At 43.7% G+C, this 21,764-nt stretch overlaps 1 protein-coding gene across 8 annotated transcripts in view; it reads right to left on the bottom strand.

Annotated features, from left to right (window-relative positions):
* TDRD7 (tudor domain containing 7) overlaps positions 1–21,764 on the bottom strand; it is an 82,897-nt gene that overhangs the window by 12,092 nt on the left and 49,041 nt on the right. For 4 of the 8 annotated variants that reach the window (XM_013993677.3, XM_084990373.1, XM_013993678.3 and 1 more), the window contains 8 exons: positions 18,879–19,465; positions 14,647–14,833; positions 9,373–9,484; positions 7,039–7,241; positions 5,693–5,827; positions 3,891–3,977; positions 3,671–3,730; positions 393–527 (listed from right to left, as the gene is read on the bottom strand). In XM_013993677.3, the coding sequence (XP_013849131.1) occupies positions 393–527; positions 3,671–3,730; positions 3,891–3,977; positions 5,693–5,827; positions 7,039–7,241; positions 9,373–9,484; positions 14,647–14,833; positions 18,879–19,465 (1,506 nt within the window). The remainder of the gene's footprint in view (positions 1–392; positions 528–3,670; positions 3,731–3,890; positions 3,978–5,692; positions 5,828–7,038; positions 7,242–9,372; positions 9,485–14,646; positions 14,834–18,878; positions 19,466–21,764) is intronic. The other 4 variants (XM_001924680.6, XM_084990382.1, XM_021066290.2 and 1 more) reach the window with 1 other exon arrangement.

Raw genomic sequence — 21,764 nt, 5'->3', positions numbered from 1 at the left:
TGTTACAACCTCAATCCCTTATCAAAAACTGAGAGGGCATGGGAATTCCCGTCGTGGCTCAGTGGCTAACGAATCCGACTAGGAACCATGAGCTTGTGGGTTTGATCCCTGGCATCGCTCAGCGGGTTAAGGATCCAGCATTGCCGTAAGTTGTGGTGTAGGTCACAGACGCAGCTCGGATCTGGCATTGCTGTGGCTCTGGGGTAGGCTGGTAGCTGCAGCTTCACTTCGATCCCTAGCCTGGGAACCTCCATATGTCACATGTGTGGCCCTAAAAAGACAAAACAAAAAACAAACCAAAACCCCAAAAAACCTGAGAGGGCATCTTACAATGTGATTATCAACATATCCGAATCTCTTCTGGCCAACCCCCTAGGCTTGTAATACGGTACCTGAGGTGGTATTGCAATCATTTCGTGGAGAAACCGAGGGGGAATCTCTCTGAGCTCGGACACTTTTACAGACGTCACAGTGCCAGAGTCCAAAAACTGAACATCAAGAGCCCGGCTGCTGTGAACATTCGTGATCTACAATGAGACAAGTGTTGGCTAATTTATTAGCAGATCCAAAAGGCTAAATGCTTCTGTGCAATTACATTTTGTACAGCTCTAAACTGCATATAAAAATCAGTAAAGACTATCAGTGCTGATTAAATTTTCTCTTACTTTGAAATGTACTCATTTACCAAATAGGTATTCTGTTATAGGAGATTGATTTCAACATCTTGCTGTTAATTCATAAATACAATAATAATCACTTTGTTCTCAATTTTAGGATACTACTGATGATTATAAAACAACTTGATACATCATTACATACTGCTGATTATTAGTCTGTTCTCTAGAATATTAAAATGGCAGAAAAAAACTGTTATCTTAGTAATGAGAAATAGCATAATTCAGAGACAGAATTTTACTCGTTGTAGGTAAATACTACATATTTTAAAAACATAATATATTTTGCTGTTCTATAAGCTTAGAAAGCCCAATGATACTTTGTATCATTTGTCTTAACTGAAAAACTGAACCTTGGAAAGTTGTAATTCAAAAATGGGAAAATTATATACTGAATCAAAGCAAGAATTACCTACCTGTGGTCAAACAGCAACATCACAATATAAGATGCTGGATGCGCATTTAAATGCCTACAACTTTCCCTGATAAGCCACTGTGATATTTGCTGCCATTAACTATTTACATTGGCCAAACAGAGCCCCACTGGGATGGTTATCTGAGCTGAGATTTCAGGCCTCCAACTATACTAACTGCTACCTTAAGAGTGGTGGTGACTGGAGTTCCCATTGTGGCTCAGCAGAAACGAAACTGACTGGCATCCATGAGGACGCAGGTTCGATCCCTGGCCTTGATCGGTGGGTTAAGGATCCGGCCTGCCCTGAGCTGAGGTGTAGGTCGCAGATGCAGCTCATATCTGGTGTTGCTGTGGCTGTGGTCTAGGCCGGCAGCTGTAGCTCCGATTCGATCCCTAGCCTGGGAACCTCCATGTGCCATGGGTGCAGCCCTAAAAAGACAAAACCAATAATAATAAAAATAATTAATACAAGAGAGTGGTGGTGCCTTAGATGCTGTCTACAAAGACAGGGTCTTTGTGGCGTGTGGGCGGAAGTCAAGTGGCAGTGACCGAGCAGTGACTGGAAAAGGATGCAGAGTGAACGCAGACCATTTCTACTGGGAAACGGGAAGAGTAAGGGCCACTGCACCGAATAAAGTTGGCCGGACCTATGGAATATGTTCAGAATGTACAGGCATTAAATACATTTTAGACAAATCATCATGTCAAGAATAAATACATCATTTACACACAGGATCTGCCCTTCATTAATCATCTTTCCTTCCTTAACTTTCTATGCATTACTAAGAGAATGAACATTTTTGCTACCTCAAAAGTAGATAATACACAATTTGATAATAATAAAAAATAATACTAGGTATTAATCTAAAGTATTTGAACACACACTGGGAAGGTATTTTTGCCAAAAAGGCATAATGTGATTCTACATATCAAGAAAGCCAAGTGGAAAGAGACTCAACAGAACACTGCTACTCCTCAAAAACTGCACACTACGAAGACTGAGCAAGTGCCAGGCTAGAAGAGACATGACAACTAAATACGGCTTAGGATCCTGGACCAGAAAAGGGATATTTGGAGGACAACCTGGGAAATGTCAGTATTCTGCAGACTAGTTAATAATATTGTACCAATGTTAATTTCCTGATTTTGATAATGATTACACAAGATGTTAACAGCTGGAGGGAGTTCCCCTGTGGCACAGCGGGTTAAAGATCAGGTGTGGTCACTGCAGCTGCTCAGGTTGCTGCTGTGGCGCAGGTTCAGTCCCTGGCTTGGGAACTTCCACATGCCACTTGATTATGAATTATGAATACTTTCTCTCCAAAATACATAACACACACACATACAATTTGCATACAATCCTGGGGGATGGGTCCAGGCACCCCCTTAAGTAGAGGTCTTTCCGCCTAGGTTAAGAACTAAAGAAAGACAGGGGAAAAGATCAAGCTCAGATGCGCAGTTTTAGTAACTGGGCAAACTAGATAAGAAAGGAGAGGAGAGGGGAGGGAAGGGGAGAGGAGAGGAGGGTAGGGGAGGGAGGGAGAAAGAGAGAGGGAGGAAGGGAAAGGGAGAGCGGGAGGGAGGAGGGAAAGAAGGGAGGAAGAAGAGGAGGAAGAAGAAAGAACAGCAACCACAAAAATCCAAAACCCACCTTTGAAAACCATAGAGAAATATATGATAAAATATAACACACTTCCCTTCACATTCGTCATTGAGCTTGCAAGAAAATAAAACAAATATTTGGCACTGGAAGTAGAGGAGTATGTGAAGGCTGAAAGCCCAGCCATCCTGGGCAGGGGGAGGGAGGACAGGAGACTCCCCCCAGGAAGTCGGCACTTGCAACTGGCTACACCCTCTAGGAGGGGTGACTTCAGAGAGTAATTAGGCAACATCTTGCGAAGCCAGAGATACGCACACTCTATACCCAGAAATTCCATTCCTACACACGCATCCTGGGAGATATGCACAGGAAGGTTCACGGCAGCGCTGTTTATAACCAAAAATTCAACATAATCTAAATATCCATTGTCAGGAGGAGGGAGTGATAATGCTGGCATAGTCACCCACTGTTCCTTCATGCAGCAGGGACAACATTACATCACAAACATAATGAATGCAAAAGTACGTTTCAGAAGAATCAATACATTTTACGATCGAGGCAAATTTTTAAAACATTTATTTATACTTTACTCACCTTTTTACTAAAATATATATATTCATTTCTACATTTTCATTATCTCTATATTAAAATACACAGATCGTAAAAATGTATACCTATAGACATACACACAGTAAAAGTATGAAGCAAAGAATAGAAATGAGAAACACCAGATTCTGCTGGTATCTCCCCCAGGGGTGGGAGTGAAAGGATGGGGCTGCAGACAGGGAGCTTCAACCATATTGGTCTTTTTTTTTTTTTTTTTTTGTCTTTTTAGGGCCACACCTGCAGCATATGGAAGTTGCCAGGCTATGGGTTGAATCGGAGCAGCAGCTGTGAGCCTACACCACAGCCCCAGCAACTTGGGATCCTACTTGCATCTGTGACCTACCACTGCAGCTTGTGGCAACGCCGGATCCTTACCTGCTGAGTGAGGCCACGGACAGAACCCACATCCTCATGGAGACCAGCTGGGTTTGTAACCTGCTGAGCCACAAGAGGAACTCCCGGTCATGTTTTCGTTCTTAAATTGCTGATGAGTACATGGATGCTTACTCCATTTTTTAAAAACCTTGTTTGTAAGTCAGAAATATTTCATCATACGTTTAAAAAAAAAAAAAAAAAGTCAAGGGGCTGATTTTACCTCTACTCGTAACCATTTTCCTTTGCAATGGAAGAGGCAGATTTTCCCACAGAAGGGTAATGAAACGAAGTACTCGGAGGTCATGTGCTGCAAAACAGAAATGCAGGGCACCTTCATTACTCTCAGCAAAGAGCACGTTGCTCCACAGGAGAAAAACACCGGCTGCTGCACCCGAGCAGGACCAGACTTCCTGTGGGGCGGGAGGAGGCGGTGTGGACACACAGCAGCAGCCTCCTAATGCGAGCGGGGTTCAGGGGGGCTTCTGCCTTGTGTCTCGTTTGCTGGTGGCCGTCATCTACTCTCCTTCCCGGCACATGGCGTATAAATCGGCCCCATTAAAATGTCTACAGATGTTAGCGTGGAGGTCAGTATGATTCACCCAGGATCTGGCGCCGTCAGTTAAACACCAAGAGGGAGGATGAATCTGGTAAAAAGGACAGCCTGGAAGAAATGACGAGGCTGCTGCGTCAGCTGTTGCCTCCTCTATTCGTCTTTTCACGTTCAGATTCAAAGATAAGATTTTAATTCCAAAACAAAACAGTGGTTATCAACACCAATCTGGAGATGAGTGCCAGGGAAGTGTCTCCATCCTCCCCTTCCGCTGGAGCTTGGAGCCGGGGACCTGCCATCGCCCCCTTCCTTCAGGGTAAATGTTTCGACTTTCCCCAAAGGCAATGATTCTCTCCACTGGGTTCCCAGGGTACTAGGAACCATCTCGAGTGCCTTTCACCATGCAGAAAAGCACGTGCATGTAGACCGGTAACTAGAGTCGGCCTCCCTGGGGGTCTCAGATTTCTCCAAGATAAATTAGCAAATCAAGCTTAAGGAATGGCCTTGAGATACATCAAAGACATCGTAACAGAGAAAGAGGTACAGCTATAGATTATTCCAGGCTGTAGTCTGAATACAAGTGTAATCCAGTTCAGCAAATATTTTGGAATATCTACTCTATGTAAGATACCAGATGAAGTACTACAGTACCTAAATGAATTAGGTACTTACCAGAACCTGGAAAGGCTCAGTCTCTGCCCTCAAGAAGCCCACACTCTGGCAAAGAAAACAAACATCCAAAGAACTAAAACAATGGACTGTGTACAAGTGCCAGGAGGCACTTCCAGGGTGAGGGGGTCAGGGTGGAAGTGGCACCAGAGTTTAGTCACTTGGAAACCACAGCATGTTCTGGATAGTTGACTAGCATGTCCTAAGGGAAATAAGGAAATCCTTTTATGACCTTAGGACAAAACCTCTACAGATCCTGATTCAGAAGAGAATACAGGATTAAAGGGTCAAAAAAAGATTAGGAATAAATGTAAACTGCAGAACCACATTTGCCAAGGTGCACGTTCTCTCAGGGACCAAAGAGCTTGGGGAGTGAGGGATGCTCACAAGTTTTATTCTCAGGCAGAGGAGCCAGCGGGTTCGAGCAGGCCGAGTCACAGCAGACGCACCACAGGATCAGCCGCTGCACCTTGTCAACAACCAACCTACGGGTGCTGAGCACTGACCTGCGCCAGGCCCTGAGCTAAGCAGCCTTGTCACTAGTCCTCCTGACATCCCTGTGGGTACTCACTACTGTTATCCTCCTTTTACCACGCAGAAACCAGTAGGGGGGTTTTGGTTTGTTGGTTTTTAAACTCTGAAGTCTGGATTTGCTGTATTTTAGATTTTCGATTTGCTACCTTAAAGTATTTTAGGTTTTAGTTACCTTTAAGTATTCAAAGGTTACACAAGCATACAATGTAGTGACCCCTCTTGTGTGCAACGTTACAACTCATTTCAGAGGCAGACGCCCTGGGCCGTACCTTGCAATGGAAGTAGTCCTCTATCTTATGCAGAAGGTCGTTGAGCTTGCTGAGACCCTTACAAGGCACCTGACAGTAGAGTGTGCCGTCCGAGCAGATGTTGGTCACTCGGACATTTGTGTACATGGCATCCACCTGGAACAAAGGACACACAGGGATGCCTGAGAACAGAGGGCAGCTCCCTCCTACCTAAGCTCATTCAAAGTCTCTGCATTTTACAATCTTGTAAGCAAGGTGGAGGAAAGAGAGAGTAACATGTATGACATAAATATGAAAAACGAGCTTGGATACCTCTTTCCAAATGAAGTATCTGGTACTGTTTGTGTCAGGCACAGAGCAGACATTTGGCATACCTTATATTATTACCACTTTCTACTGTCTGAAAGGCTAAGAATATCTTTACCTCTGGCTCATTATCTCTTCCCCATTAATTCAGAAAAAAGAATTATTACGTATCTCTGCAGCATTAACAGAAATGAAAATTAAAAAGAACTTTCACAAAGTCAATCCCATTATCGGTTTACTCTCTGCCCTGTGTCCACAGGCCACATGGATTTTAATAACTTTTAAAAATTACAATCACAGTCGAGGTTTAATTTTAGCCATGTGCAGACAAATCATAATACAAAAGCAATTCATTTTGTTCTGATTAACAAAACAAATCTTCCCCAATGTTGCTATGAAGGCTTTAAAATGACCATCCTTAACATGTCATCCTACTCTTTAGAGTGGCCGCTCTATAATTCAAAGGCGTCCTTCCTTGCAGACATCTATGTTCTTCACAATTTAAAAATGTGAAAGTTGGCGTGCCTATCGTGGCACAGTGGAAACAAATGCAACTAGGAACCATGAGGTTGCAGGTTCGATCCCTGGCCTCGCTCAGTGGGTTAAGGATCTGGCATTGCCGTGAGCTGTGGTGTAGGCCGCAGGTGCTGCTTGGATCTGATGTTGCTGTGGCTGTGGCTGAGGCCGACAGCTACAGCTCCAATTCAACCCCTAGCCTGGGAACCTCCAGATGTTGCTAAAGTTGGCAATTTAATGAACATCCTGACCGAACTAATCTTCCCTTCTTTTGAACTATCCTCCCATATTATCTTTGCAAAGTAATTTCATATAAACGTAGTATGTTCATTGTAGAAACTGGAAAATGAAACAAAAACCCAATTCATAATAATTACCATTTATGTTTCGGCATTTCCCTACCTTTTAGCTCCCCCCTTCCTTTTAATCTCAATACATATGTAATCTGTCTCTATCTAGTATGACCCTAAGATGGACAGCATTTTTTCCTGCTGAATTTCTTTCCTATGACATGTGTGAACCGACAACAGTGGTAGCAGTGGTACCTGAAGGTGAACTTCCAGTGATTTGTCACATATAGCCTTTAAGCAGGTGGCATTGATGTTGATGTCATCTTCTCCTGAGGTATCATACAGAACAACGAGTGGAATATCAGCTTTTTCAAGTATTTCCACTGCAAAGATCTTTCCACAAGTTAGAGATTCGACCACCTTCACTAAATCAGGATCATCACTTAGAACTTCCAACCCTGAAAAATAGTGAATATTCAAATTTCCACTTAATTAGAAGAATTAGTTTAAGATGCACAGATTGATTGTGCTTGTTTTGGCTACTTAGTACAATTAGGAAGTCTCAACAACATTCTTATATATTATAGGGAACCTCTGTTTTATAATCTTCTTTATATTATCCACCCTAAGGTGTAAAAATATTTTTTCATAATGTGAATGCCCTTTTGAATGATTACATGAATGATGAAAACAAGAAGAAAAACTGACAATCTGAATTTCTACCTTAGGAGAAACAGCCTTCACTTTAAGTACAAATACACGAGTTCCCATCGTAGCTCAGAGGAAACAAATCTGACCAGCATCCATGAGGACGTAGGTTCGATCCCAGGCCTCGCTCAGTGGGTTAAGGATCTGGTGTTGCTGTGGCTGTGGCATAGGCTGGAGGCTACAGCTCTGATTAGACCCTTAGCCTGGGAACCTCCATATGCTGTGGATGCAGCTCTAAGAAGATAAAAAATAAATACATGAATAAATAAATAAAAACAAATACTTAAAAAGACTAATAAGTAATCAATCATGTCTGCTAGTCATGTATTTGAGTTATTCCTAAGACTATACCTTTGTTTTTTTCATTCTCTAATTAAATATACACAATTATTTCTTTCAAGAACATGTGTTTATTGAAAATTTAAACAACCTCCACCTTCTTTCTTTCTTTTTAAGTACACCATGATGGCCCTGAGGATACCAAAGAACTTTCTGGTTTACTGAAGAAAGATTAAATACTGTTTAACACAATGTGGGTATTAGGTGAACTTAATCATAGTCTAATTATTCTTTAAATGCTTGGAAAATTGTAATTTCATATACCATATATATGATTACTCTAAGCCACCAGGGAGCTCTTTTTTTTTTTTTTGGTAATTGAATTTTAAAATTACTTGTGATTTGGGAGTTCCTTTGTGGTACAGCGGGTTAAGGATCTAGCACTGTCACTGCAGCAGCTCAGGTTGCTTCTGTGGTACAGGTTCGATCCCTGGCTCGGGACCTTCTACATGTCATGGACATGCTCCCCCCCCCCCCAAAAAAGAAAAAAGACAAATGAATAAATAAAATGACTTGAGGTTTATCTCACAGCCAGAGCCAAAGTTGGCTCTTCTGACATGAAGACTTAACCCTGCTGGGAAGGAGGTATTTCTTCACAGACACAATTTTCATGAAAACAATTTTGATCTTTTTCTGAATTCAGCTCAGGCTCTCCTGGCGTGATGCTCACACAGTGCAGTATCTTTCCTCATCATTAACGTGGCCACTATGTGTCCCTCCACACTTTCAGATTAACCCTTCAAGTCGCTCACACACATGCATTTCTCTACACTTCCTAGAAAAGAATGTTGATACATGACAGTGTCAGAGACCGCACAGGACCCACAGCCGGACTCGCACTTGGGTGCACATGGGGTGTTCCTCGGTAATAAGCAGCACCCCGAGAGTCCATCTCACTGGGAAAGAAGCTGGGAGCCACTTCACAACAGGTTGAAGATGATTTGAACGGATCCAAACCCATGATGCAGGGCCTCTAGAGGCTGTTACTAGGGCAACAACAACAAAACCCTCTAAACTATCCAAAAGACATTTTTACCATAAAATTAAATATGCTATAAATGTTACACATAATGTAACAAAAATAATAAAACCATTATAACATTTTTATAATGATCACATCTTACAGTGAGAACATGAAATGTTAATTTATGGGAGTTCTTGTCGTGGCTCAGAGGAAACGAATCTGACTAGCATCCATGAGGATGCAGGTTTGATCCCTGGCCTCGCTCAGTGGGTTAAAGATGCAGCATTGCTGTGACATATGGTGTAGGTTGCAGATGCGGCTCAGATCTAGTGTTGCTGTGGCTGTGGTGTAGGCCGGCGGCTGCAGCTCCGATTAGACCCCTAGTCTGGGAACCTCCATATGCCATGGGCATGGCCCTAAAAAGACAACAAACAAACAAACACCCCATGAATTTATTTATACCTTTCAAGAAATAGCACGTTTTGAAACTTTGAGATACTTAGCACATTTTAACCACTCCAAAGTACAATGGTAACATGCATCAAAATGGAGAGCACTTTAAAACAAGTTCCTTTTACCTGCCAGCTTACACTTGGTAGCCTGGAATGAGAGTGAACAGAACTTCGGGTTTAATTTGTATGCTTTGCTCTTTTCCACAGTCTCACTAAAACCATAGTCAACATAGCATACCTAAAGACAACAGAAACAACATTTAGGTTCAAATAAAATTTTTTATCCTCACTTAAAAAAAAAATCACTTGATGCATTTAACTGGCTTCATTTTATTCTGTAGTCAACATGTGAAGTTGCACCACTGCCTGGAAAAAGCCAGGGGAGGTGCCCCTGACTTAGCCTAGAAGAGGAAGGCTGGGCTGGGGCCTGGGAAGCCCGGGTGCCTGACTCCCAGGCCCTGCTCCTCTGCTGCACCTCTGCCAGCCGGAAGAGGAAGGAAGCCTGCTGATCCCGATGCCCTGCGCTGCCAGCTTCTCTGCAGCACCTGTGTGGGCTACCAGCCCTGACTGCCCCGCCCAGTCCTTAATATCACAATGCCTGCATCGCCTTATTCTTTCTTGATTTATACACTTCCACTAAGGCTCTGCTTCCTTAGGCAGCAATGTCTGCTTCTAGAGGAAGCATTGCACTGGTGGTATTCATCAGAGTCCAAATTCCTAATTGTGACAGTCTGCTCTCAGCCATTAGGCTTCCCAAGACGCTTTCTGTCAATGACAACAATGATGTTGTGGCTGGACACACAGTGACGTTGTGGCTGGAATTCTACACTGTAAAAGTAGATACTTCTGGGTTTTTCCAGGGCTAGGAAGCTGGCTTCGGCTTTCATCAAGGGCAGCAAAAGGTTCCAAGTCTCCTGGACAGAGTTTTGTGTTTGCAGAAAACCTGCCTGGCACTTCCTCACCACCAGCAGAGATTGCTGAGAGCCAGGATATTACATTCAGTGTATTAATAAAAATTTCAGTTGAAAAGGACGATATAACCAAAGCTTTTTTCTTTTTGGAGAAAAAGAAAATCTAGAAACAGTAAGCTGTGGTTTAGAATGACAACTAGGAACCTGAGGCAAAGTGATGAAAACTTAGTACGCTTCTCTAACACAAACCAGAGATGATTATTACAGAAAACAGGTCAACAAAAAGGCAGGGCAAAGAAATACCAAGTAACACAGAATTTTATTTCTGCAGTAAAATAAAGTCTACAGCTTCTGAGTACCCAGATTATGGTACTATGTATACAGAACAAAAATTCTCCCCATCAGAGAATCTAAGGAAGGAAAGAGAGAGAGACTAAGGCCCTTCCCTGACCACCTGATAACTGGGTCTGTGGGGCAAAGGATTCCCTCTTAGAGCCTGTACCTTGACACAGTGCTCCCTGGGGCCTCAACCCCCTGCAGGGACCCCTTGCTGCAGCCAGCTGCTTCTCCAGTCCTAAATTAGCACCTGCTCTTCCTTCCCAAAGGCCCTGGGATTCACGCAGCTTTTGTTTCCTTTAATAGCTATCACCACCTACAACTTGGATCCTGCTCTTCCTAGGCCTAAAATGGAGACATCGTGGTCTGAGAATAGGACAGAACATATGAAAGCATGATTCCTGGGCAAATCAGAAGGTATTCCGAGCACCAGGAGTCTAAAGAATGACGGCTCTCCGTTCTTCAAAGGGTTTCCGTAATGTCTGGAGCTTGTTTTCGTTCCTTTCTTTCTTCTTTTGAATCATGAGGCCATGTATTGGTATGGCAGCTGCAGTTCATAAAACATTTGGCCATGGGTTATCCAGCTGGACTCTCGCCACCCTCTGCCCTGGCTCAGGACCCTGGCACTGGGCCCCAGTCCATTCCTGGCTCTCTGGCCCCCTCAAGTGGCCAAAGGTCTCAAAGTGCTGCCTGAGTAATGACCAGGAATAAGCCCTGTATGTAATAACCCCTGGTATGTGGGCCTGGGCCAGGCCAAACTGGCACAACCTGAGGGGGTGACCTCATGTTCCCGTTTCTCGTAGTCACCAAGATCTGCGGAAAGCAAGGAGGGCATTAGAACTTGCTGTCAGGCGTAGTAAAATTCAAGAGAAACAAGACTTACAAAGCAGCTGGGTGGTCTCCAGATAAAGGAAGGGTAAAATTCCCCTGTCTGGTCCATGGGAATATGGGGAACGAGATCAGGCCTGGGTTGCTACAATGCCTGCTGTCGTAAGAACTAACCACCACACTGCCCCTTTCATTCCTAACAGCAGCCCACAGCTCTCGGCAGCAATGACACAGCCATCACTTCCTTTACGAGGCACTTTCCTGTTCTGGCTTTGTGACACTGTGCTCTTGCTTTTCCTCTTTTTTTTTTTTTTTTTTTTTTGGCCTTTCTTAAAGCCCTCTTTGCTCCTCTCATGGCCACCATCTAAATGCTAAAGTGTTTCAGAGCCTGGTTCTGGGTCCCCTTCTCTGCTCTATGGGTGAGTCTTCCTCCAGGTGGTCTGACCTAGTCCCATGGCTGCAAGCAGCACCTACATGCGGATGCTCTCCTAACCCCATCTCTCTCCCATCCTGACCTCTCCCTGAGCCTCCCTTGAGGCTCGTCCATGTGAAATCTGATAGCCATTCTCAAATCTACCAAGTCCTACAAAATTTTTTTTTACTTTTTTAATGATTTTTACTTTTTTTCCAGTATAGCTGGTTTCCAGTGTTCTGTCAGTTTTCTACTGTTAGAGCAAGGTGACCCAGTCACACATACATATGTACATTCTTTTTTCTCACATTATCATGCTCCATCATAAGTGACCAGATATAGTTCCCGGTGCTACACAGCAAAAAAATTTTTTGAATTAAAGTATAGTTGATTTACAATGTTGTTACCAATTCTGCTGTACAGCAAAGTGACTCAATCATTCTTTTTTTTAACATTATTTTCTATCAGGGTCTATCCCAGGAGATTGGATATAGTTCCCTGTGCTACTCCGTAAGATCCTACAAAATTCTTTCTTTTTTTTTTTTTTTTTTTGTCTTTTGTCCTTTTAGGGCCGCCCTAGTGGCATATGGAGTTTCCCAGGCTAGGGGTCTAATCAGAGCTGTAGTTGCTGGCCTACACCACAGCCACAGCAATGCCGGATCCTTAAACCACTGAGCAAGGCCAGGGATCAAACCCACAACCTCATGGTTCCTAGTTGGATTCATTTCCACTGCACCACAGTGGGAACTCCAGATCTTACAGAATTCTTGATTCTCCTATATGTTGGTTCTTCTCCCTGACTTCAAGATTTCAATAGATGGCACTACTATCTACCCAGTTGCTCAAGTTCCAAATACAGTAGCTATCCTGACTCTTCTCTTTCCTTTCCTTCCACATTCAATGATTGGTGTCTTGTCAGTTCTACCTCCAAATATATCCTGAATCTGACCTAGTACTTCTGTCTTCACTACTGACACCCTAACTCAGGTTACAAGTGGCGGGCTATTCCAACAGCCAACTAACTGGCCTTTCTTTCCTTCTCTGTCCTACTCCAATACACGCCCCTCCCAGGCATGGGAACAATCTTTGATGCATGGAAACCAGATCACATCTTCCTGCTTATCCCATCCATCACAGTTATTTCTATCACAGAACCCTGGTTACTTCCTTCGCTGCATTTAAGGGGTCTTGTTTGTTTATTATATACTGGTTAATCGTCTTTAACTAATGTATAAGCTTCTTGAAAACAAAGACTTGTCTGTCTTGTCTCCTTCCCTGGGACAGAGAAAAAAAAATCAATGAAAACTGTATCAAGCAGATACTGGCATGATTACAGTGTCTAAATTTATAGGTAAGGAATCAGAGAGGATAAATAACTTTCCCAAGGCCGCAGAGGTAGAAGCGGCAGAGCGGGGACTCAAACTCAGATCTATGGGACTCTAGAGCCTAAACTCCCAAAATAGAAAGAAGGAAGGAAGGTCCAGGTGATTTCTGCCCTTACAGAGCTCACACTGGGAGCCACCCTTGTGGAGTATTTGCAGTACTTATTGTAAACACCGTTGTACTGTGAACACGTCACTAGGGTTTGTGTATGGTTCTTCTTTTCATAAGCAATCCCTGTGCCATCCAATAGCTTAAGTTCTGTTGAACCTCCCAAGGGCAGAGAAATGGTCAGGAAATAGAAGCTTATGTAAGAATGTTTGGGGTGGTTGTCAGGTTTCTCACTGAGCACAAAGCAGTGATCGGGCCACAGTGACTGGGGTCCTGATCATCCAGACTTCCCGTCCCCTGCAGGGCTAAGGGTTCTGGGATGTGCTGACCCTGCCGGCAAAACTTAGGCAGCACTGTGCCTTGGAGAGGGAGTCCTAGTTCTGGGTCTCTGAGCCGAGGGAAAGAGGAGGCAATGCGGCAGAGGCTGATCACCAGGCATGTGGCCAGGTCTGGCATGCTGGAGCCTGAGATGGAAGGGAATGGTGAAAGACCCTTCCGACCTTTGCAAGATGACCATGAGGGCAAGATCCTGGGGCCCGGCCCACATCTTTCTTGGGGTTCTCCTTGGCCGGCTGCAGAAGAGGGGAGAGAAGAATGACTTCTCTGATCTGTACTGTTTCCGTCACTGCAAAGGACTGACCTTGATCGCCTTTATATAATACATGTATAGCCATTCACACATCTCCAATGGCTGGTAGGAAGAAAATGATACTTGGAGAGAGAAAAGATACTGCAGTGGAACAGTACTGTCAAGTTTAACATACAAACCGAAAAGAAGAAGCTACTTTTATCACATGGATAATGACCATAGATGGGGGAAAATAAATGTCAACTCGGAATGTCTCTAAAGCCCTTGATACTGTGTTTCATACTGAACGTGGAATCGTGCAATAGTCAATGTTTGTTAACGGTCTGAAAACAAGGAATTACCATACTTTGCTGGGTTAAAAATAGGAAATATAGATTGAGAAATCACTTTGGTGATCACTTCTGGCAACATTTCACAATGTTAAAGGTTCTCTTGTTCTATAACCCACATGGAAGGAAAGTTCACACGTGCACAGATTAAATGTACAGATATATGACCAAAAAACCCAAAAACCAAAACCCAAAGTACTGACCTTGATAAGAAGCCCACAGAGCTCTGATCAGTATTCATTTTATAGCCTAGTGTAATGGGAATGGAAGCTTTTTCCTGATGACATCATGGGTTATGGTATTTCAATGGAAACGATTTTTTTTTTCTTTTTTAAACTAAAACTCTAAGGTAATATAACCACCAGTGACTTAAAAGCTGACAGGGATAATCTTTTGCAGACACTATCTTTTCAACTTCGGGGGAACACTACCGTGAGCAAGGATACACTATGGAAAGCAACATTTTCACGTGAAAAAGAATGTGCTTGTCTTCATTTTGCTTGCCTTTATTTTGTTCTCTTCTGTTGAGATGATCTGGGCCCGTAACCAGGCATCTTCCTCAGCATTTACAGCCAGCAACTGGCCAACATGCACCGTCTGGACCGGAGTGACTTTCGTGTTCTTACTGTAAAACTCCTTCATTTCATCTTCCATTAATTCCTGAGCAGCCGAATAGTCTTTGCCCACATACCTGAATTAAAGGAAGAGAATACAAATGAAGCAACCTGGAAGAAGGAAACCTAGAGGAATTCATGCAAGACTGCTCTGTTTCTCTGCTGTCATCTTTGGTTCCAGGCTCAGGCTTTCATCAAACAGAGAGCAGAACATGGATTCAGTAAACATTTATATCTTGAAAAAGGAAACTGCAATATTGTGGAGCTCATAAAACAGGGCCAAGGTCCAACATACCACATGACCGAGCAAATGCTCAACAACAACCCAGAGAACGAGAGGGCCTAAGAGTGAGCAGACAGGGAGTCCTGGGGGAGGACCGGGTGGAGAGAAGGCTCGGGATGGAAGGGGAGGAAGCGGAGAGGAGGACGCCAAGGGAGGCCAGAGGAGCAAGTGTCAACCTCAGGCCTTGACTCACGCCGCTGGAGATCTCTGCAGTTTACTGAGAAGAGAAACCAGGTGATAGTTCTGTCCTAAGGCTGGGTCGAAACAAGTCTCAAGCTCTGGAAATGGATGAAATTCTACTAGACAGAAACAGGCTCTTAAATATAATCAACACAACCACGTGACAGCCTGTCCCTCCAATTTACTAAATAAATTACAACAAAATGCTGAGTTCTTTTTTTTTTTTTTTTTTTTTGGTCTTTTTCCCTTTTCCTAGAGCCGCTTCCCACAACATATGGTGGTTCCCAGGCTATAGGTCTAATCGGAGCTGTAGCCACCGGCCTACACCAGAGCCACAGCAACGCGGGATCCGAGCTGCATCTGCAACCTACACCACAGGTCATGGCAACGCCCGATCCTTAGCCCACTGAGCAAGGCCAGTGATTGAACCCGCAACCTCATGGTTCCTAGTCGGATTCATTAACCACTGTGCCACGACAGGAACTCCCAAAATGCTGAGTTCTGATACTCTTTGAAGAGATGACATGTTCTAGATAAATGTCTCTTAAGTTGTATGCTTTTTAAGAATTATTTTTCAGGATCTTCTTCGATCCCCTTCTACAACTTTCTGCTGTTGACATTTGCAATCACCTTCTCCTGATTCATACTATCAGAACATATCGTTTTTCTTTCTGCTACAAACATGCTGTGGTTTCCTTGACCTTTAGTCCTCAGAGACAGTTCCAACAAAGCCCTCCTTCCAGGATGGAGAACCTGGCAAACCAAGTCTGGCTCCAGACTTGGGATGGAGCCATGGGATGAAGGCTTTGGAGTTTGAAGGCTGTGCTGTAATAGCACCAGAATCCCCCAGCCTGGGAGATGCCAAGACAACATTGTTCTAGCTTCTACTCAAGGCCCGAGAGGTCCCATGTAGCTTTAAGAAACGATTCCTTTAGGAATGTTTTCCTGTATTCTTGGTAACTATCAGTATGGCAGAAGACACCACAGTCAACCCATTTGTTACTAGAGGAAAAGAAGCTTTTAAAAGTCCTACATGAAATGGAAATAATGCCTCTTCCAGGGGAGGGCAATGGCTATTTTAAAACCAAATATGACATGCATATTATTCACTCCAGAAATGGCTTGTAAAAGCTTTGTCATACCCTGTCATTCAAGCTTATTGCACTTTAAAAATATTAAGGTGCTGCCTGGAATAAAGCTGCACTCTTGGCTCTGGCGTCTCCGAGCAGACATGCAGCTCTGCCTGAGTGCCCATTTTCCTGGGACCTGGACTCTCATGGGGCCTCCTTGCAGCACTGCTATGTCCTGGGAGCTCCAGCAGTGGAGGCCCAGGCTGTCACCTGTGGTTTGGTAATCTGCCCGGCATGGGCTCCTGCCAGGGAGGACGAAGGTGGTGAGAAGCAGCATGGGATCTGCAGGCGGCGTGCGCTCTCTGCAGCCACCAGCAGAGAAGACTGGCTGGCTACGGGCCTTGGGTGCGGTAGGGTGGTAACGTTACAGCTGGTAGGACAGTGGGCAGTGGCAAGAATTAGGTCATACACTGTCCCCAAGTTACCTGAGCAAGGGAACAAAGAATGATATGTGGACCCATTTAGGTATGCCACAAATACGAAGTTTTACAAAATTAATTTTTGAGAACAGAGACAAGAGTTTCCCATACTCGATCTGACGGTTCTGCCACAGCACCTGTCCGGAACTTTTATGAGTCATAAGCCTACTGGTTTCCAGAGTCTACTGTCTGCCCGGGAAAAGACCAAGGTGTACAACAGGGCTCAGCCCAGCAGGGATATGCTAAGTTTTCAGGGTGGTGGGGGGACACCAACGACCTAGAGTCAACCTAACGGCAGATATTAGCCATCATGCTTGCGGGCTGCCATGCCTGCTGACCATGTAGAATCTGACTCTGGGATTTACACTGAAAAAAGGGATCGAGATAATCTGAGGATCCTGACCTAATCATCCTGGGATAGATCAGAAACCCTACCCGCCATCGAAGTCCTGGAACTGATGTGGATTCCTGCCAACCCCTGGGAGGAACGGAAGAAACCACAGGACCGATCCAGTCCAGTGCTGGGGGCCTGATCTGTGAAAGTGGCACCAAGGACTACCGGTGACAGATACTAAAGGATCCTGCCAAGGAGGGCTTTCGGCTTTCTCGAATACCTCAAATGGTAAAAGCAAGCAGTGTGCTCCTCAACACCCTTTCTCCGCCTCAATTTATCAGTGAACCCCAGTGGGAACCCCAACCCTCAGCAAGCTGTTTCTATCTTCAGACCCTACTGCACCATAGAATAAAAGCTTTATACACGTACCACCCCTGGAGAAAAAAGACCTCTCCAAAGCTTCCACATGTTCTTCTAGGCTGAATACCCTAAGATACTGATCCTCACTTCACTATCCATTTAGATTTAATTTGTTCAAATAGAAGAGCTTTTACAGTTTTGCTATATTCTCTCCTTAAAGGATTCTGATTATTTTTTGCGGTCTTTCTTTGAGCCTTCCCAGCTCAGCTAGGACCCTCTGGAGGGGTAAGAGCCTAAACCATACAGACATTTTGGTGGAAGGAGCCTGGATTCTGTTCTGCTTCAGCCTTTTCTTGTTCTGACCAGCACAGCCACACTGTGGGCTACTGCCTCCAGAAATCCAGGTTCCCATTCTTTTTTTTTTTTTTTTTTTTTTTTTGCCTTTCAGGGATTTACCTGTGGCACAGGGACGTTCCCAGGTTAGGGGTCAAACGGGAGCTGCAGCTGCCAGCCTATGCCACAGCAATGCGGGATCTGAGCTATGTCTTCGACCTATACCACAGCTCATGGCAACACCAGATCCTCAACCCACTGAGTGAGGCCAGGGATCAAACCCACATCCTCATGGATACTAGTCAGGTTTGTTACCACTGAGCCACAATGGAGCTCCAGGTTCCCATTCTTTATCTCTAGGTCAGGAAAAGCAAATTATAGCCTTTTAATATTTTCTATGTATTCTGTATTTTGTCCCAAACCCCACATTGAGTGCCTGGAGCTGGACAGTTTTTTGTAATTTCTAGTTATCATTAGGCATTTAGGCAATAATTCCTACTCTCAGGCAATGACATCAAAAAGCTCAAGAAACCAGAGGGTTAATCTGATGTATTACACCGGGAAGGTATTTCTTAGCTATTTTGACTTTTAGAAAATGCTATGCAATCCTACATTAAACAGTACTACCTACTTAGTGGGTGACTGCTTTTTCTATGAACTAGGTATTACTTTTTTTGGCTGCACCCATGGCATCTAGAAGTTCCAGGGCCAGGGATCAAACATGGGCCACAAGAGTAACCAGAGCCACAGCAGTGATGATGCCAGATCCTCAACCCACTGAGCTACCAGGGAAGTCCTTAGGTATTGCTTTTGACAAAAGATAGTTACTATTATGCTTTTGACATAGAGCTTTTTTCATGTTCAGACCACATTATCGTTCCAACTTCTCAAACTGTCAGATATCTCTTCTTGCAAAAAAAAGTTATTTTGAACACACAACAAATATTAAGAATATATTATTATACTTCATTATAGCCCTCAGAACTAAAAATATATTATTCTTCCTCAAGCAGCATCCACGTGAAGCACGGCCAAGTAGCAACAGTACACAGGGATCCTAAAAAATTAGAAAATAAAACTTGCCTGATGACCACTTCATTTGTGTTGCTCAGTTCAACCACCAATATGGATGGGGACGCCTCCGTCGGAATGATTAACGGAGGAACTGCTACATTCTCCACAGAGGTATCAGCCCTTTCGGCAATGTTTTCCTCTATCTGCAAATATTCTTGTTCGATCATAGACTTGATATCATAATCTCCATGCGCTTGCCCTGCCTCCTTTCCAGCTTTGTCGGTGGGCAGTGGAAGTTTAGCATAGAGAATGGCCTTCTGAGGATTTCCAGAAATGTAGTCTATGGTGCACACGTCGGAAAGCGAGGCCAGATTTTTTAAGGTGTCCTCAGGGAATTTCACTTTGTACATGTCCTCAAAGGCTTTGGGGAGCGCGCTGGCCCAAAGACCGCTTGAATATTTCACCAGCAGCTCCGCAACTTTCTCTTTAAAGTCTCCCGGCATGACGGCTGGACACCCTTTGAGCGGTGGTATTTGTTTTGGAGCAGGAAGTGGGGATGGAGGCACTTTTTCAGCGTTCAGTTCACTTCTCAAAAGTTGCTTTCTCTTAGCTGGATAAAGAAGTAGATCTTGACCGCCACTGCAAGGTTTTTCCACCTGAAATTTTTAAATAAAGCACATGACAGATATTTCAATGGCTATACACAACCTGAGGATGCATGAAGACATTTTAAATTTGAGCGAAACTTTGTTTGCAATTTAATCAGGAGAACACAAACGTATATGTTTTACTCTTCTCAATTACTCAAATACACTGCCTTCACTTGCGTGTATCACCACACGCCACATTTTAGAAATAAGCAGGAAAGTGACATAGTATAGACTTCCGGTGTGAAATCATCTGGCCTCCAGTGACCCCAGGAAATCCTGGATGCTTCTGCCCTGTACACCACACGTCTCGTCTAGTTCTCCCTGCCAAATCCAAAGCAACAGCTTACAAAATTGACAGAATACAGAAAGGAACAAAACCATGACGAGGTCTCAGAAGTGTCAGCAATAAACCACTAGGAGGAAAACAAGGAAATATTCAGGCAAAACCAGGAGTGCTGTCTCTCTTCTTCCTGCAATATCCTGAGAAAGCCCGCAGCTTTTCATTATTTAGAAAAGGTCACTCCAGAGGTAAGGTACACTTTTTCCAAGAACCGCAGAAGCAAGCCAGCTAAAAGTGCTGTCCCTCCGATGAACCAAAATTTTCAATGCCCAGCATGTGTATAGCATCCCTTCTCTAATTTTCTGTGCTAACATACCCAACAGGCAAGGCTTGATGACATCTCTTTATATAACAGGAGAAGAGAAACTGATACATAGCACCATTTTTTTCAATTTCTCAACCTTTCCACTTCTAGACCAGGGGTCAGCACACCACAGGCTGCGGGCCAAGGCTAAGTGCCATCTGTTTTGCATAGCCCATGAGTGAAGAATGATATTTCTATTTTTAAATGGTTAAAAAAATCAAAAGAATTACATCGTGACATATAAATGATATGGAATTCACTGTACATCGATAGCATCTGGTTGGTCCCCAGCCATGTTCAATGTCCTGCATACAGCTGCTTCTGCACTATGGTGGCAGAGTTGAGGAGCTGTGCCAGACTGCAGGTGACAGCCACATAGCTCTCGACCTGCAGAACTTAAAATATTTTCCAAAAAAGTTTCTCAACTTCTAATTAGACTGAAGTTAGTATTTGCAGCCCTCTGAAATGTTTCTGTTTTGTCAGAGCCTCTTCACCTGTTGCTTAGCTTAAATTTAAGAAGCCAGTCCAGACCACATGGTGCTAATACCAGTATCCAAGATGTACCCCTGCCCCAAGAAGAACAGAATATTCAAGTATCTGGGTGGATAGCTTGTCAGTAAAGAACACTGACTTCATTTACTCATTTTCTATACGATGCTGGAAGAGAGAACACAAGTACAATTGGCCCTTGAGCAGCACAAGTTTGAACCGTGGGGGTCCACTTACATGCAGGTTTCTTTCACTAAATGCACACTACAGGACCAGCTGAGGTGGGGTGAATCTGCAGATGTGGAAGTGTGGACATGGAGGGTCATAAGGTTATACGAGAAAGTTGGTGCCCCTAACCCCTGCAATGTTCAAGGGTCAACTGCATATGTGTAGAAAGAAGTTATCTTATTACCAAAGAAGAGCTTTAATAAGTCAAAAGATATTCAACTTAATATTAAAAGAGATTCCTTTTAGTCTGACTCTATATTCTAGATGATATGTAAGAGGAGAAGGAATGTTAATATATGTATAAAACATGAGGTTTTCCTCCTCATATACTTCTGCCAATGTGTGTTTTAAGTTTAGGGAGAAGTCCATGCCTGAAAAAACCTGAATTGTCAATGAAAGCAGAGGCAATCCAGTCCATGTTTGGCATCTGCAGGCATCCCCACCATCACTGGCAGACTCCTCTTAACACCGTGAGACACTCTGGATGGTATTTATAGGATATTCACAGTTTGTGCCCATAATTTTTAGCCTAGAAACACAAACATTTGGGACACTCCTCATTTTGCTCTCAATGGTTCTCCCACCTCTTTAGAGACTCATGCTTTAAACGTGGAATCTTAAAATGCCAATCTTCACTGTCCTTTAAGACACTTAAGGTACAAGAACACAGAACAGGTACCCAGAGAGGATTTGAGAAACATACCTTTTGAGAAAATGCAAAAATAAAACAGGAGTCAATTTCTCTGTGAGTTATTTACTTGCCATATGGAAATCTCCATTAGTATAATTGTAAATTTAGACAGAGCAATACTCCATCTGCAAAGAGGGCTGAGCCTTCTGGGCCCATCCTAAAACCCTTCTTCAGCCTTCACTTAACATCTTCTCAACTCTTTGCAACACCTTTTCTGAAGTGGACAGTAAAGGCTAACTTCAGCACAATACAG

The sequence above is a fragment of the Sus scrofa genome, chromosome 1 (assembly GCF_054392235.1).
Source record: "Sus scrofa isolate SSC_HxYL_T2T_F1_AM1 chromosome 1, Sscrofa_HxYL_maternal_Yorkshire_Landrace_v2.0, whole genome shotgun sequence".
NCBI classification, from domain to species: domain Eukaryota; kingdom Metazoa; phylum Chordata; class Mammalia; order Artiodactyla; family Suidae; genus Sus; species Sus scrofa.
The sequence above is the reverse complement of the archived record's forward strand: the minus strand, read 5'-3'. Positions and strand labels throughout refer to the sequence as shown.